The 18,096-nt window shown below is 35.8% G+C and overlaps 1 protein-coding gene across 4 annotated transcripts in view; it reads left to right on the forward strand.

The window, feature by feature from the left end:
• Window positions 1-18,096, forward strand: part of LOC115224221 (homeodomain-interacting protein kinase 2) — a 225,363-nt gene that overhangs the window by 95,843 nt on the left and 111,424 nt on the right. For all 4 annotated transcript variants that reach the window (XM_036513303.1, XM_029794999.2, XM_029794998.2 and 1 more), the window contains exon 2: window positions 3,782-4,904. In XM_036513303.1, coding sequence (XP_036369196.1) covers window positions 3,799-4,904 — 1,106 coding nt within the window. In that variant the 5' untranslated portion in view covers window positions 3,782-3,798. The remainder of the gene's footprint in view (window positions 1-3,781; window positions 4,905-18,096) is intronic.

Here is an 18,096-nt window from a genome sequence, read left to right on the forward strand (position 1 = left end):
CAACGCTTTGAAAATTGGACATTAAATGATGGTGATGTTGATGATGGGATATATAATGGGCAATTGCAGTGTTAATTGTGATAATCATTTAAACATTTGTATATATTTGTTTGTTTGTTTGTTATAGTGTGTGATAGTATAACATTGTTGATAATGTGGTTCACTGGTACTTTATTCCACCGTAAACCTGAAGAGATAGAGTGACAAGATGTTATGAAGGATATTAATTAGAGAGAGAGAGAGAGAGGTGGGTAGACAGAGACACACAGATCATAGCTTACATAATAAAGGATGTTATTATCGTGGCTTGTTCTTAGTTTCTAACCTAACCGATTTTTTTTTGTTTTTTGTTTTTTTTTAATGCTGGCTGCATGATAAATCTGCTTGACCTACACACATACACATGTGCATATTTCATTCGCTTTGCTATTAAGCTTTCAAGCTGCAGGCGTCCCTTCGTATTCCCCAACCCTCACCAGTCATTGTCATGTATGTGTATGTGTGTGTGTGTGTGTACAAACATGTAGACATGCACTGCTTTGAAAGGTTGTCAAAGTTTTCACAAAGTGCAAATTTAATTTCTAGTTATTTGTTGGTCACTGTGAATGTGTGTGAATCGAGGATTATATGTATGTATGTATGTAAGTAAGTATGTGTGTGTGTGTGTCTGTCTGTCTGTGTCTGTCCCCCCAATACCACTTGACAACCGATGCTGGTGTGTTTGCGTCCCTTGATAGAATAAGTACTAGGCTTACAAAGAATAAGTCCTGAAGTCGATTTGCTCGACTAAAAGGCTGTGCTCCAGCATGGCCAGTCAAATGACTGAAACAAGTAAAAGTGTAAAAGAATACTTACATATTGATATACGTGTGTGTGTATATATATAATCCAGATTAAATGATTAAAAAAAAAAACACTCTTTCATTAAACAAGTTCGTACATATAAAGTACGTACTTATCGGTTTAGATGTAGATTTTACTCCTGAAGATGCTGTAATAAGGCAGGAAAGCGCAATCTTGTTATGTACAAGATCCCAAAATGTAATTGTGTGGGTGTTATGGTGGTCTTAAACCAATATTCTACAATGCTTTGTAAATGGAAACCGGTAGATTTCATTTGCAAGACATTGGTCAGCCTTTGGTTTGTGCTCTGCAACAGTTCCCCAAAATGCTATATACGTCAGGATTGAACTGGGAATCACAACACTGCAAATCAAAGTTTATTACCATACAGCCATTATACCATGCAGATTTAGTTAAACATTGCTAATAATCTTTTCTTTGTTAAAGAACATTAAATCTCCAACACACGCAAAGTGTGTGTGTATACGCATATATGAATATATATGTGTGTGTGTGTATACACATATATGAATATATATGTGTGTGTGTATTACACATATATGAATATATATGTGTGTGTGTATACACATATATGAATATATATATGTGTGTGTATACACATATATGAATATATATATGTGTGTGTATACACATATATGAATATATATGTGTGTGTATATACACATATATGAATATATGTGTGTGTGTATACACATATATGTGTGTGTGTATATACATATATGAATATATATGTGTATGTGTATACACATATATGAATATATATGTGTGTGTGTATACACATATATGAATATATATGTGTGTGTATACACATATATGAATATATATGTGTGTGTGTATACACATATATGAATATATATGTGTGTGTGTATACACATATATGAATATACATGTGTGTGTGTATATACATGCACACACACACATACATACACATAATACTTTGTGTTGTGTTTGTGAGTGAAGAAAAATTGCTTTTTAAATCGTTCAGTAAATTTGAAAGTTATTTTTAGCTGAGAGATTTGACTTTCCAAAGATTTACTCTTAATAAGCTCAAGATTATTTCAACTATTTACGTAAATTCCTCAGTGTATGGAGGAAGAAAACATAATTTTGGTTTTGTTGTTCTAAATTCTAAACTGTTGCTTCTTTGGCAGTTCTCTGCGAGTTGTCGTAATTGCCTCAATAGTCTTTATGATATTTCTGTATTTATCTTTATTTCCCTCCTTCATTGTGTGTGTATATATCTATATTCTGTGTGTATATATCTCTATCTATCTATATCTATCTATCTATCTATCTATCTATATATATATATATGCATGGAAGGTATACATTAAACAATGATGATCTGTATGTATATATATATATATATATATATATGTATGTATATATGTATATATATATATACATATATATAATATACACATATATACATACATATATATATATTATATATATACACACATATATACATACATATATAATATATATATATATATATATATATACACACACACATATATACATACATATATATATATATTATACACACATATATACATACATATATATAATATAATATATATATATAATATACACACACACATATATACATACATACATATATATATATATATATATACATACATATTATATATTATATATATATATATAATATTATATCTGCATGGAAGGCAGACATTAAACAATGATGATCTGTTGTAGATATATATATATATATATATTTATATATTTGCCTAAAACCAATGTTTGCATTCTAATGATGTTTCAATCCTAATGTATATTTATCTCTCTGTAAACTTCTCCATCCCCTCTTCATATCAGTTGCTGAAGAATTTAAAAGTGCCAAAATACATTCTTCAGGAAAATTTGCTTTGTCTTTTATGTCCGTTTTTGTGTGTATCAATTGTTATACTGATTGGATGGGACTGTTAGCACCTTTCATACTATGTCTGATTCACCTGCTGGAAGTGAAAGCAAAAATAGAAAAGAAGAAAACCTCCTGTTTTAGTCTGAGTTCCAACTCCATTTTAACCCTTTCGTTGCCATATTTCTGTTGATATGCAGTGCTTCCGTTTCTATTAATTTTGATAATAATGAAGAATTTAATAAAATGATTTTGTCATTATTAAGCTGGTGTTTGGAACTTAAATTAACATGAAATTATTAGGGAAAGTTTTAATTTAGATCACTTCGAAACTGGAAGTTTGTATCATCGAACCAAGGGTAGTCTCAGGCAGGTCAGTGTCTCCATTTTCAAAGAGGTATGGGAGGAATTGCCGCAAGGGTCAAAATGATTTGACTTTAATGCTCCCACCCATTGCTGCCACAACCAGCTTTCTGGTCCTGTAAGCCTATGTTAGAAATTAACAAAATTATTATTATGTAAGTTGTAAGTTGGCGGAATCATTAGCATGCCAGACAAAATGCTTAGTGGCATTTCGTCAGTCTTTATGTTGTGAGTTCAAATTCTGCTGAAGTCAACTTTGCTATCTCATCCTTATGGGTTGATGTAATCAACTTACCCACTTCACAAAATTGCTGGCCTCATGTCAAAATTTGCAGCTATTATTATTTTGCACTTGTGATTTAAAAAGGTAATATAAAAGAAGAAAGGGGCTCTCTACCTGCCTTTTGACCAGGCTCCCGTTGGCTTTTATGGTTTTTTTCCACCAGGAACCTTTTGTAACGCCTCCCCCTATTGGGAGTTTTTCGTTGTTAAACTGCTTTTTACTGATTTTTTTTTCACAAACGGACAAAACCCTTTGTAATCTTTCATCCTGTTTTTGTCCCCTTTTTGTTATAATTAATTTTTGTCAGCCCTTGTGGCCAATAAAAGAATTAATTATTATTATTATTATAATCTAATACAATGTTCTTTTTTCTTCTGTCTTTGCAGGCCCCCCCTAAGTACTGATGCAAGCTGCCCCCCATAATTATAGCGCCAAGATAAGTGTGTTTGGTAATTCCAAGAAAATCAAACTAGAAGTGTCTCCTTATGGCCAGCATGTAGTTCATGGGCCTGCATCTGCTATTACTGCTCATGTTGCTGCTACATCCAATACACAACCGAGCCCACTTGCCACCAATAACACGACTCACCACGCCAACGATCTTCCTCCTCCACAGACTGCTTGTATTTTACCATACAGTCATCGCACTGCTGGTGGACATGACTATGGGGACTTCATTTCAAATCGACATCCTTCATCTAGCCATCACCAGTCAGCGACAACAAACACGTTTCTTGCAGCAGCTGCCCCGTCGTCTCGAATAAAACGCCAGGAAAGTTATCAGCGATGTGGCTTGAAACGCAAAAGTGAAGAGCTAATAGATGCCCCGATGCAGCTTACCGAAGCTCACGCTGTCTCCAGCGAGGATGAAAACAACACTACTACTGCGGCTGCTACCACAACCACCACTACCACAACTTCAAAAAATACCAACTCCCCTAACAATGACGGTGACTACCAGTTGGTGCAGCATGAAGTTCTGTACTCCATGTCAAGTGCCTATGAGGTACTGGAGTTCTTGGGACGAGGGACATTTGGACAGGTGGTCAAATGTTGGAAAAAAGGAACCAGTGAAATTGTTGCCATTAAGATCCTCAAGAACCATCCCTCTTATGCTCGACAGGGACAAATCGAAGTCAGCATCTTGTCTCGACTTAGCCAGGAGAATGCTGACGAGTTTAATTTTGTACGTGCGTATGAATGCTTTCAGCACAAGAATCACACATGTTTAGTGTTTGAGATGCTTGAACAAAATCTCTATGATTTCTTGAAACAAAACAAATTCCAGCCCCTCCCATTAAAGTACATCCGTCCCATAACCCAGCAAGTACTGACTGCACTTCTTAAACTAAAGAACTTAGGTCTAATTCATGCAGATCTTAAGCCAGAAAACATCATGTTGGTAGACCCAGTTCGTTTCCCTTATCGAGTAAAAGTCATTGATTTTGGATCTGCTAGCCATGTTTCTAAAGCTGTTTGTTCAACATACCTACAATCAAGATATTACAGGTAAGCGTTCTTGAATTTTTTTTTTTGTTATTTGTTTAGGTTTTATTTTGTATTTCCATAGTCATTGTTGTTCTTGATATTTAGCTCTTGATTGAGCAGACCTATAATCAGAGGCATTGCAGCTATGACCCTTATGGGTTTTTTTTTGTATGTAAAACTACATTTTCCTTCTTGGAATTTTATGGAAATTTTAGCTTCTATTTTTAGCAGGCTATGAGACCTCAAACACGGTCTCATTTTATGAGGCTCAAACATTGATTCCTATTCACTTGGTACTGAGTGTGCAGTGGACAACTGTATCAGCAGAGCATCGGGGGCAGGGCTGACAAAATCAATAGAACATCAGTGCAGTGGATGACAATCTGTAGAGAATTTAATTATTACATGACAGAATTAAGGATTAGTCAAAATACTTTGTGATAGTTTGTAACAGCTCTTTGGGTTCAATTCTTGCTCAGATTTACCTTTTATGATTTTAAGATAGAATTGTTATTAATCTACAAGTGCTGAATGAAGCTAACTGTACCTAAAGATATGGTACCTCTGTATGGCCCCAGTCTAATGACTGGAGCTTTTTAAAAGAGTAATGCACCAAAAGAATAAATATACCTCTTTTTGCCAAATATTTTTCAAAACCCTCTTGATTTCTTTCTGATTATTTTGGCCAGCAAAAGCAATTGCTTGGTATTTCATCCTAAAAAAACTTGGGGTTTACATAAGAATTGACAAAAAACAATTAAAATGAACAAAAAGGAGAAAAACACATCTTAATGTAGACAATAAGAATTCAGTAATTCTAGACACAGATATATGTTTGTGTGTGTATATATATATATGTATATGTATATATATATATATATATATAATGATATTTACTGGCACAGCTTAAGACACATATAGGTCGTGATTGTAAATGTCACATAATAAGTTGCCAAGATATTTGCATTAAGCATTTGTGTTTTGCTCATCTGACAATTATTCAGGTATTTGTGAATATGAAAATTTAGGCCACAATGTGTAGCCACTAGAAGTATTATTTCTCATTGTGTGTTTCGCTCTATGGATTTTTCTTTGTGTTAATACCTATAATTAAAATTATATATGTACATCTATGCATTTAGGTATGTCGCATATTATGTGTACAGCAGGCACGTGCCATCGGTAATTGCTCAGGGTAGGCAGTTTGGTGACCTTGATGTAGTAAAAGACGCAAAAAAATAAGCGAAACAGTGGTGCGTGACAGAGTTGAGGGCAGATTTACTTCTGCCTTTATAGCATGTAAAGAAAACGGTGTTGTAGGAGTGTATGCAGCATATGTACTACAGCAGTATTATGTGTAGCTTAAATAGTGAGATTGGAAAGCAGGTGTGAATTATCTACAAAAACATTAGATATTTTGTATTTTATATGCATAGTAATTAGAGTAACCTTCATAATTTTATTGAATTATGTGCATATTTTGCCATAAAAATGAAAATGTTGCTATTGATCTATTTTATTCAAGGTAGGCATTGTCTACCTTGAATGTATATGTGTACATAGGTATGTGTGTGTGTACATATGTATTTATGTGTAAATCCAAAATATTAAAAAAATAAAATTTTTTTAAATCAGGAAAAACCCAACAGAACTCAATTAGATGCAGACAATGAATGTATTAGATTGATGATCAGTGAAAATTTTAGATGGAAAAATAGGAGGGGTAATGAAGTTCCTAGTATGGTCCTTCATTGGAAGGAAGAAGAAAAGACGGAAGGCACAGACAGTCCAGAAAGATGCATCTGTTGTTACATTGCCAAAAATAATAGACACACACAAACACACGAGGTGGAGCAGAAAAGTTCCTGGCTTTTGGTAAAAGAAAATACAGGAGGATCAGTGGATCAGTTAATTATGATTTTATTCAATGTTATTCCCCTCTCAGGTTCACACACTTACTGCAGTGGCCCTACAGTTTTTCTCGGCCCTGTGAATGAACTCAGAAAGTTGGGCCTCTAACCAAGCCTTTCATGATACCCTTAAAGCCAGGAACTTTTCAGCATTCCCCTCATATTTGTATATGTATGTATGTAGTATGTATGTATATACACTGTGTGTATGTGTGTAGCAGTAATATTGATACAATAATACAAAAATGCTTAATACATGAATCTTATAAACAAATATATTGAAACAAATCCTTGGCTGCAAATAATTTTATGCTATACTCTTTTGCTCTTTTACTTGTTTCAGTCATTTGACTGTGGCCATGCTGGAGCACCGCCTTTAGTCGAGCAAATCGACCCCAGGACTTATTCGTTGTAAGCCTAGTACTTATTCTATCGGTCTCTTTTGCCGAACCTCTAAGTTACGGGGACGTGAACGCACCAGCATTGGTTGTCGAGCGATGTTGGGAGGACAAACACAAACACACACATATATCTATATACATATACATGATTGGCTTCTTTCGGTTTCCGTCTACCAAATCCACTCACAAGGCTTTGGTCGGCCCGAGGCTATAGTAGAAGACACTTGCCCAAAGTGCCACGCAGTGGGACTGAACCCAGAACCATGTGGTTGGTAAGCAAGCTACTTACCACACAGCCACTCCTGCTATGTCAACAAAAATATAATTGATTAATCAAAGGGGTTTGAAATTGTTCAAGAATAGACAGACATTATCATTGCCTTGGTTGTTCCACACATTGAGAAATTTTTGAGTAAGTTCAAAACCACGCTTAACCTTTCAGCATTTAACCTGGCCATATCCAGCCCAGGTGCTCTGCATGTTTTATATTGAAACTGATCTGATCTAACCTCTCACACCTATCTTACAATGTCATTCTAATAATATATTAACTAGCACACCGCTGGAATTTCAGAGCTACAAGATAGTGCATGGTTAATTCAAAACAATATGAATTGATAAGAAATACATTTGACTAAGAACTCTGAATGCTAAGGGGTTAAGCATCGTGTCCTTTATCTATTGACTCTGTCTGTGTGTGTGTCTGTCTGTCTGTCTGTCTGTATATATATATATATATATATATATATATAAAAGAAAGGTTTTTATGTGTACAGAAGAGCGCTCAGAGATATGGTAAGTTTTCAACCTTGCTGATGATTGTTGATATAACACAAAACCATTAAGGTCACAGGATTTATATATATATATATATATATATATATATATATATATATATATATATATATATATGTGTGTGTGTGTGTGTTGTATATGTGTGTGTGTGTGTGTGTGTGTGTGTGTGCGTGTGTATGTATGTGTGTGTGTGCATGTGTATGTATGTATGTGTGTGGCGTGTGTATATATATATATATGTGTGTGTATGTATATATATGTATGTGTGTGTATATATATATATATATATATATATACACACACACACACACATATATATGCATGCATACAACCTTGTATGTCTTTTACATGTGTGTGTGTGTGTATGTGTACGAGTGAGGGAGAGAGATGCTACAGCTGAAGATGTTTCATAAGTCATGTATTTAAACCTCTCAACGCACGATATCGAGTTATACTTCAAAATCTGCTTTGCTGAAAATAGCAACAACTCACTGTTTCAGATGAGGCATCAAGCTGAGCGGGGGGGGGAAGGTGGGGGGGGATTGAGGATGTGATGGGGGTTTGGTGATGGTGGTGGTGATGGTAGGGAGGCGCTAGCTTTTTAGCAGTATCTTCACTTGTGGAGGCAGCTGTTGTATAAGAAGCACAAGTGCGAAAGAGAGAAAAATGGATAGAATGATAGATAGATAGATGAAGAAGAGATCGATAGGTGAATAGAAACTAGGAGGTATGCTATGGAGGGGAGTTTCTCGTGATAAAAATTAAAAGATAAAAATTTATTAATTGTTTGATGAGAAGCAGAACTAGTGATGCATATGACCCGGTCGCGGTGTCCCCTGGATCTGGTAAAGTGGAAAAAGGGGTGGGAGAAGCTAATTGTGTACTCTTTTACTCTCTTTTACTTGTTTCAGTCATTTGACTGCGGCCATGCTGGAGCACCGCCTTTAATTGAGCAACTCGACCCCGGGACTTATTCTTTTGTAAGCTCAGTACTTATTCTATCGGTCTCCTTTGCCGAACCGCTAAGTGACGGGGACGTAAACACACCAGCATCAGTTGTCAAGTAATGCTAGGGGGACAAACACAGACACACAAACATATATACACACACACATATACATATATATGACAGGCTTCTTTCAGTTTCCATCTACCAAATCCACTCACAAGACATTGGTCAGCCCAGGGCTATAGCAGAAGACACTTGCCCAAGATGCCACGCAGTGGGACTGAACCCGGAACCATGTGGTTGGTTAGCAAGCTACTTACCACACAGCCACTCCTGCGCTTTTTTTTTTTTTTTGTGAATGCTGTGAAGGGGATTTAACTGCTATTCTTAACAGATCCACTGACCATGTTAAAAAAAATCTGGCTGTATTTGGGAGCAGCTTAGGCACCACTAATACAAATGAAGGTCATATTACTTCATAAAGCCATAATACCAAAATAATGAATATGAATTATTCAAACATAATGGTGTATGTGCGTGTGTAATGAGCCTCTTTCAGTTTGTCTACCAAATCCAATCGTATGGTTTATGAATTCAATTGAAACATTACTCAGTTCAGGTAAAATATATATATATATATATATTATATATATAATATATATATATATATATATGATTCCAAGAGTGTTAGAGGTTGTGAATCCAACCAACTAAGGGATAATATCTATCCAATATACTTACTGCTGGTAGAATACCCAATTATTAATACACAAGTGTTTTTTCATTGCATGGCAATTACACTACTGAATGTAATAAATGGGCGAGGGTAAAATGTTGTTTTACCCTTAATTTATACGGCAATAAGAAAATGGAGGGGATCAAGAGGTGGTATTCATCAACTTTTAGACATTATACTATGTCTATTTTTTAAAAAAAAACAATTATAATAATATACATACATGTATAACAGTTTATGCTTTACATATATAAAAACACCATATACACGTATGTATATTATTATAATTGTTTTTTTTTTAAATAAATAAATAGACATAATATAATGTCTAAAAGTTGATGAACATCACCTCTTGATCCCCTCCAATTTTTTATTGCCGTATATATCTATATCTATCTATCTAGCTATCTGTCTATCTGTCTATGGATGAATTGAGACCATATTGGGATATGTCCAATGATTTAAAGCCCAATGGTAGTATAAATTTGATGCAACCTTGTACAAACCAGCCCTGGAGTTTGTCTGGAACTTGGTTGGAGTAACATGTTTTGACTGATTCCACCCTGCACTTTATATACACTCTCTTTTCAAACATTGGGAGTACTGCTGCTTTTGTTTCATGTCACTTCCTCAACCATCTCTGTATATTATGTATTATATATGTGTGTGTGTGTGTGTGTATTTATATACTTATATACATATATATATATGTAGCGGAGAATTTTTTCTAGAATTTTTTTGCTACCCTTATATCTTTATATATAAAAGTCAAGTTGTGTGTCTGTCTCCTACGATTTAGATTCCTAACTACTCCCACATTTTGCGGTGCAGTTTAACCAAAAACCGGGTATCTTATAGTTGTGATTCATATCGAGCCATTCTAGGTATTAGTGCGCATCTACGATGAGTCTACGATTTAAAAAAAAATTTAACGTTATTTTTTCCATTTTAATGCATTTTTTCGCTATTATATAAGGGAAGTAACTCTCTAAAAATGTCTACGATGAGTCAACGATTTAAAAAAAATTTACCATTATTTTTTTCCCATTTTTAATGCATTTTTTTGCTATTTTTTGGCTATAACTCTCCAAAAATGCTTATATAGTTATTTCCCTTACAAACCCGAGCAACGCCGGGCAATACTGCTAGTTTATTATATATATATATATATATATATACACACACACACTATATATATATACATATATATATGGTAGTATAAATTTGATCCAATCCTGTACAAACACACACACTCACACTGGGTATTTAGATTTAAAATAAAAATTGTTTGAAAATTCAGTTACTTCTTCCAATGAATTGAACAAAATATCTACTCCCCCCCTCTCTCCCCTCTGTTCTGTATAGTAATCCCCAGATTACAAGGATTATGATTATAGTTCACTGTATACCCTTTTCTCCAATCCCAAACTAGAAATCTTGGTTAGTGGCGGTGGGGAAGGGGGGAAAAAAAAAGGAAAAACAAAAAAAAAATCCTCCATAATCCTTCTTCTCTCTAATCTTCAGGAGATCTGATTAAATGAGAAAAATTAAGACACTTAATCTTTTCTAATATCTTCATTGACGCAGTGTGTTGTTGTTGAAGAAATATTTTTGCTGCCTACATGACTTGATCTAAGCAAGTCAGATGTGTTTAAGATTTGCTGTGGCTTCCCCTCCTCTCCTTCTCTGCTGCTGTCTTGTGGATTGGTGCTGCCACAGCAGTGTTCTAGACATAGGTGTCTACATTTGTTAGCAGTTTTTCCAATGAATTTTAATATATGTGTGTGCAAGCGTATGTGTCCATTATAATTTTTTTATTCTTTTTGATTATTTGAATTCTTTCGATAGATAAAAAAAAAAGTTAGTTTTAGCTGGTTTCTAACAAAGAAACTATAAGTTCTATCACTTGCATTTATAGATAATAAACAGGGTAGAGATAGTTATAAGGTGAACTTTAGAAAAGTCTTGCATATTTAGAAAGACAAAAGAAAATTTTTTTTTGCCCTAACATTTTATTTACAAGCACCATCCGATCATGGCTTTTGCCAGCCTCGCCTGGCACCCATGCCGGTGGCACGTAAAAAGCACCATCCGATCGTGGCCGTTTGCCAGCCTCGTTGGCATGTGAAAGCACCCACTACACTCACAGAGTGGTTGGCATTAGGAAGGGCATCCAGCCATAGAAACATTGCCAGATCAGACTGGGCCTGGTGCAGCCTTCTGGCTTCTCAGACCCCAGTTGAACCGTCCAACCCATGCCAGCATGGAGAACGGACGCTAAACGATGATGATGATGATGCATGTTGTTAACTAGTCACTTTCTTTGAATGTAAACCCCTAGTTTGTGAAATTACTCTGGGACATTTTGTAGTATGCATAATCAAATGGTCTAATAATTAAAGGTATAAACATGAATTCATAGTCAGGGCTGAGAATGTATAGGTTTTAAGTCATTGTCTATAAATAAGACACACATGTGACTGTGTGGTGAGAAGCTTCCTTCACAACCACATGGTTCCAGGTTCAGTCCCACTGTGTGGCACGTTGGGCAAGCATCTTCTACCATAGCCTTGGGCCAACCAAAGCCTTGTGAGTTGATTTGGTAGACGGAAACTGAAAGAAGCCTGTCATGTGTGTATATATATATATATATGTATGTGTGTTTATGAGTATGTGTCTTGGTGTCTGTTTGTCCCTCCATCACTGCGTGTTGGTTTGTTTACATACCCATAACTGAACAGTTTGCCAATAGAGACTGATAATATAAGTACCAGGCTTTAAAAAAACTAAGCCCTGGGGTTGATTTGGTTGACTAAAGGTGGTATTCCAGCATGGCTGCAGTCACATGACTGAAACAAGTAAAAATGTAAAAGTAAATAACCTCAATTTCACTGAATTTGGAAGACATATACACAGCCTCAGGCTTGTTTTGATGAAAATATTTCACCAATATTCCTCAAGTTGATGATATTTATATACATACATACATACATAGATGCATGTATACATGTATAAAGAGATAACTATTATTTTTTTTTTTTTTTTTTTTTTTTTGTTAAAGATTGAAGTTCCTTGGCACAATTCAAGCTGATGTTTACCGTTCTCGGTACCACTCACTCTATAACATTCTCTACACCATACATTCCTAGAAATATATACACTCGTACACACATTCTTCCTTCCTCTCACTCTTTTCTCATCCAGCCATAAAAACCACGCCAAAACAGATTGTGGAGCTTGGTGCAGTCCTCTGGCTTGCCCTGCCCCTGTCAAACTGTCCAACTCATACCAGCATGGGAAACAGACATTTGATGATGATGGTGATGATGTGTGTTTGTATACATATAAGTGTTTCTGTGTGTGTGCACATGCTTGCATATATATATGTATACATGCGTATTTTTCGCTCATTGGTGCCGTCCTGTACTTAATGTGTATTTTTTCATTTTTATTTATATATGCATGTTTGTGTATGTGTATGCATATATGCATACGTGTGTGTATGCATGTGTGCATTTATGTGTGTATGCACATATGCATGTGTGCATTTTTATGTACATGCATGTGCGTGTATGCATATAGGCATGAGTGTGTATGTGTGTGCATATAAGCATGAGTGTGTGTGTGTACATATATTTATATATCTGTGAGCATATATATATATATAATATAAATATATATATATATATAAATATACACATGCATATATGTTTTTGTGTGTGTGTGTGTGTGTATATATATATATATATATACATACATACACACTCACATGTATATATCTGTGTATATATTAACAGTTTGAGTCACTGAAAGTTCATAGACAAATCTGTATGTAAATCTAACTGGTAGGCATCCTGATAAATTAGTTTTACTTCTGTGAATGTTCAAGTAATGTAAGACTGTGGTAGTCTATAAATAATATTTAGCTTCGACAATGTGTTGAGTGCTTTAAAAAAAAAAAAAAATTCTATACACTCACTTGTGTGTGTGTGTGTGTAACAAACAGAGGAATGGTTGGTACATAAGAAATCTTGAAATCCCCTCCCCTGCAGGCAATCTCTGCAGTAGCTGTGTAACGAATGCTCCCAGTCTGCATTGTAGAGTGCGTGGTGATAGAAAAAGGTACCCAAGTGTAAAAAACCATGCTGAAAATACCAATGTGTGTTGTAATAAGAAATAGTTGCAGCTGTGGCTGGGTGGTTGCATTTGCTTCCCAGCCATGTGGTCTTGGGTTCAGTGCCATTGTATGATACCTTGGGCAAATGACTTCAAACCTATGCTCCTGGACTGACCAAAGCATTGTGAGTGGAAACTGAAAAAAAACCCCATTGAGTGTGAGTGTATATATATATATATATATATATATATGAGTCACTGCTAGATGTGTCAAAATAATTGTCGTGATTAATAATAAATTCTCATATATTCCATCTTCCGTCCTTTCATATTTACCATATATATATATATTATATATATATATATATATATAATTTTAATCCAAACGGGAAACAAAAAAACAACAACAATGGAACAATTACAGTATTATTATTAATAGGCGCTCAGGAAATGGAAGCAGGGAATATATATATATATATATATATATGATAAATAATATATATGTGTGTGTGTGTGTGTGGAATGATTATATATATATGTATATATGATAAATAATATATGTGTGTGTGTGTGTGTGGAATGATTATATATGTATATATGATAAATAATATATATGTGTGTGTGTGGAATGATTATATATAGGTGCTACTTTGGTATGGGATCTACGTAGCCAATGTAATCTACAAGAGTCAAATTCTACTTTAGTATGCAACCTTCATTTATTTATTTATTATGGCTTAAATAAAACATTCTTACATTTTTATACATTTATTAAAAACAATTTAAATGAAACAGATTTGAAACAAGTTTACTAATGTTTATGGGTGAATTGAACACACATCAGCTAGAAAAATAAAAGTAGATAATTAAAATTTTTATACATTTATTATTAACACTTACGCTTCGAAAAAATCCTAAGCAATCTGTTGCACAAATTTTAATGACAAAATCTTATGTGAGCCCTGCAATGGTCATGTGGATTCTTGTTTGAGAACCATTGAAGTAGAGTTTCCTTCTGTTGCCTCCCACTTCTTTTAATTGTTGGTTCAAGTAGCTCTGACATATTCAACTTGGAAATAAACCTTCAACTATTGCCACTGCATGGCACTTGTGAGTTAACACCTTTTACAGTAGCCCCAAATTGATCGATTCCTTATGAGGGAACTCGATAGATGATAACTTTCTAAAGCCTGTCGTGTGTGCTTATGTATATGTTTGCATCTCCACCTGCCGACTGGTGTTGGTTTGTTTGTGTCCCTGTTTGGCAAGCTCAATGAGACTGAGTACCAGTCTTAAGAAAAGAAGAGTACTGAGGTTGATTTGATCAACTAAATCAGTGTCTCAACCTTTTTTTTTTACCTATGGAACCCTTTGAGTCCTATTTGACTAGGATAAACCCTCTTTTCCATTTGATGTAAACATAACCTTGAGATTTTTATGATGTGATTGTTTATTTTTAGAATGACATTGTAGGGTAGGTGTGAGAGGCTGGATCTGGACAGTTTCAACATAAAACTGGTAGAATATATGGGTTGGATGTGACTGGTTTAAATGCTAAAAGGTTAAGGTGGTATCCCAGAATGGCCGCGATTGAATGGCCGAACTAAGAAGAGTGGAAGACCTACTTCCGCTCATTTTTGTATGGAAGGGCACTTATAGTCTGAGACCAATGGGTTCTCTGTGTGTGCTGTGTGTGTGTGTGTGAAACATATTCCAGTTGCTGAACACAGACATTTAGCTATCTTTCTGACCCCATCTTGTCAACAGTCATGAGGATGTTTTGTCAAAACACACACAAAAAAATAATAAAATAAACAAAAAAAAAACAAAAAAAAGAACGAAAGAAAGAAAGAAAATAAAAAAGCCAGGACATGTAGAGCCATTATCAAGCTGGTTGCTATTCTAGTCAACTTGAATTACAGTTGTATGACAGAGAAATTTAGCTGATTGGAATTTCTCATCTGGTCTACAATCCACTGCTGAGTCATTTCAGCTGACTTTTTCTAAGTCTAGCTTGCTGCCTAGCTCCATTAGCTAGTTAGATTGCTAGATAGCTATCCTGTTAGCTATTCTAGCTAGCAACAGATTTAATAATAAATTGTTTGGTTGGATATTATGGCATTATTTATTTCCTCACCCTTCCAGGTCAGCCATGATGGAACTGAATTTTCCTGTCACAGCTTTTTAAGGTTATCTACCTAACAATAAAATGTTTTAGTGTCTTTCTTTGTATTTAAGAATTGAGGGTGATTTTGTGGCTATTTCTAGCAGGTCAAGCAGCCATGTACAGGTTTGATTGTTGTGTTTATTTCCCGGATAAGCTCTGATAGAACTGACAGGCCTCTAATCAGACATCCCAACCATGACCATTTGTCCTACTTTATTCAGACATAGGACAATGTAGTCTACCTGTTTTTCTAAGACACTGAGCAATCTGAAACCCACTGACCTTGTGTGTGTGTGTGTGTGTGTGTATGTGTGTGTGTGCATGCACACACACACGCATGTGCATGCCCTCCCCCCATCCCAGTTTTAAAACGGTTTTAATATCTTTTATCTTTTACTGTGGTCATGCTGGGGCACCATCTTGAACATTTTTAATCAACCAAATCACCCCCTCCCCAGTACTTTTTTTTTTAAAGTCAGGTACTTATGCTGTCAGTTACTATTGCTGAACTGCTAAGTTATGAGGGACGTAAACAAAACATCACTTGTCAAGTAAGTGGAAGGAGACAAAGATGCACGTGCACATATACAACAGGCTTCCACACAGTTTCCATCAACCAAAATTCACTCTGAAGACATTAATCAACCTGGGGCTATCGTAGAAGATGCTTGCTCAAGGTGGCCATGCAGCGGGGCTAAAACCCAAACCACATGAATGGATGCAAAAGGAAGTTCTTAACCACTCATTTTTGCCCGCTAGCATCATAACATTATATATTAACTGTATTTATTGAAATTACCCCCTTTTTTTTTATTCATTGAAATTGCCCATTTTATATGAGTTTTTTTTAATTTTGATATATGTTTGTGACGTTGTTTTGTTATGTCAGATATTTCAGTTGTGTTTGAAATTGCTGCATAGATAAAGGTTATGCAGTGCATGAAACACAAAACTTATTTCATTTGAAGGGAAAGGTGGTTGGTTAGTTGACTTAATAATCCCCCCCTGTACTGACTGATACTTTATCAACCCCTGAAGGGGACAATTGATGCAGTCGACTTCTTTGGGATTTAAATTTAAATGACCTTGGTGGAATTTGATTAACAATAAATAATGATAACTGTAATAATAATGGTTTCTAATTTAGGCACAAGGCCGCAGATTTAATTAGGTCATGCTAGAATGTGTTATGGTAATGATGATGGTGGTGGTAGTGGTGGTGGTGGTGGTGGTGGTAGAGGTGGTGGTGGTGATAGTGGTGGTACTGCTTCTTTCAGGTTAAATATGCAGGTTGTGTGAAATGTTCTCAAGAACTGAACTGACTTGATGATACTGCTACTATTACTACTACTACTACTGCTACTATCACCGCCACCTCCGCTCTATCCATTCAATGGTGACTGTCTAAAATCTCAAGTCTCTGGTTTTTGTATCCTGCATTCGCTCATTACTGTATTATATTACCACTTATCTAGATTGTCTCCCTTTTACTCGTTTCTTGGTGTTGTTGGTATTTAACCCTAGGTAAGGTCTTGATCCAGCTGGTGTCCCAGCTATGTCCTTCCTGTTTTCAGACATAATTTTAAACTAGGGTTACATGATCTAGTATGACCTTCTCTTTTTATGACAACAAGGTGTTGTCCAAGTGGACCTGGCTGCTATTTCTAGTAGGTTAAGGGAGCATGTAAATGCGTCTTTCATTAGTCCCTGATTCTTGTCCAAATACTGAGTGACAGATTAATTGCTTTGTATTTATGTCCCTCCATGTTGTAAGTTAAAACACTGAACAAGTTGACTTTGCTTTTTTCCTTTTGCAAGTCGACAAAATATATACCAGGGTGGCACGTAAAAAGCACCATCCGTTCGTGGCCGTTGCCAGCCTCGCCTGGCCCCCCCCCCCCCCCCCGTGCCGGTGGCACGTAAAAAGCACCATCCGTTCGTGGCCGTTGCCAGCCTCGCCTGGCCCCCCCCCCCGTGCCGGTGTCACGTAAAAAGCACCATCCGTTCGTGGCCGTTGCCAGCCTCGCCTGCCCCCCCCCCCCCCGTGCCGGTGGCACGTAAAAAGCACCATCCGTTCGTGGCCGTTGCCAGCCTCGCCTGGCCCCCCCCCCGTGCCGGTGGCACGTAAAAAGCACCATC

This window comes from Octopus sinensis, linkage group LG25, assembly GCF_006345805.1.
Source record: "Octopus sinensis linkage group LG25, ASM634580v1, whole genome shotgun sequence".
NCBI lineage: Eukaryota > Metazoa > Mollusca > Cephalopoda > Octopoda > Octopodidae > Octopus > Octopus sinensis.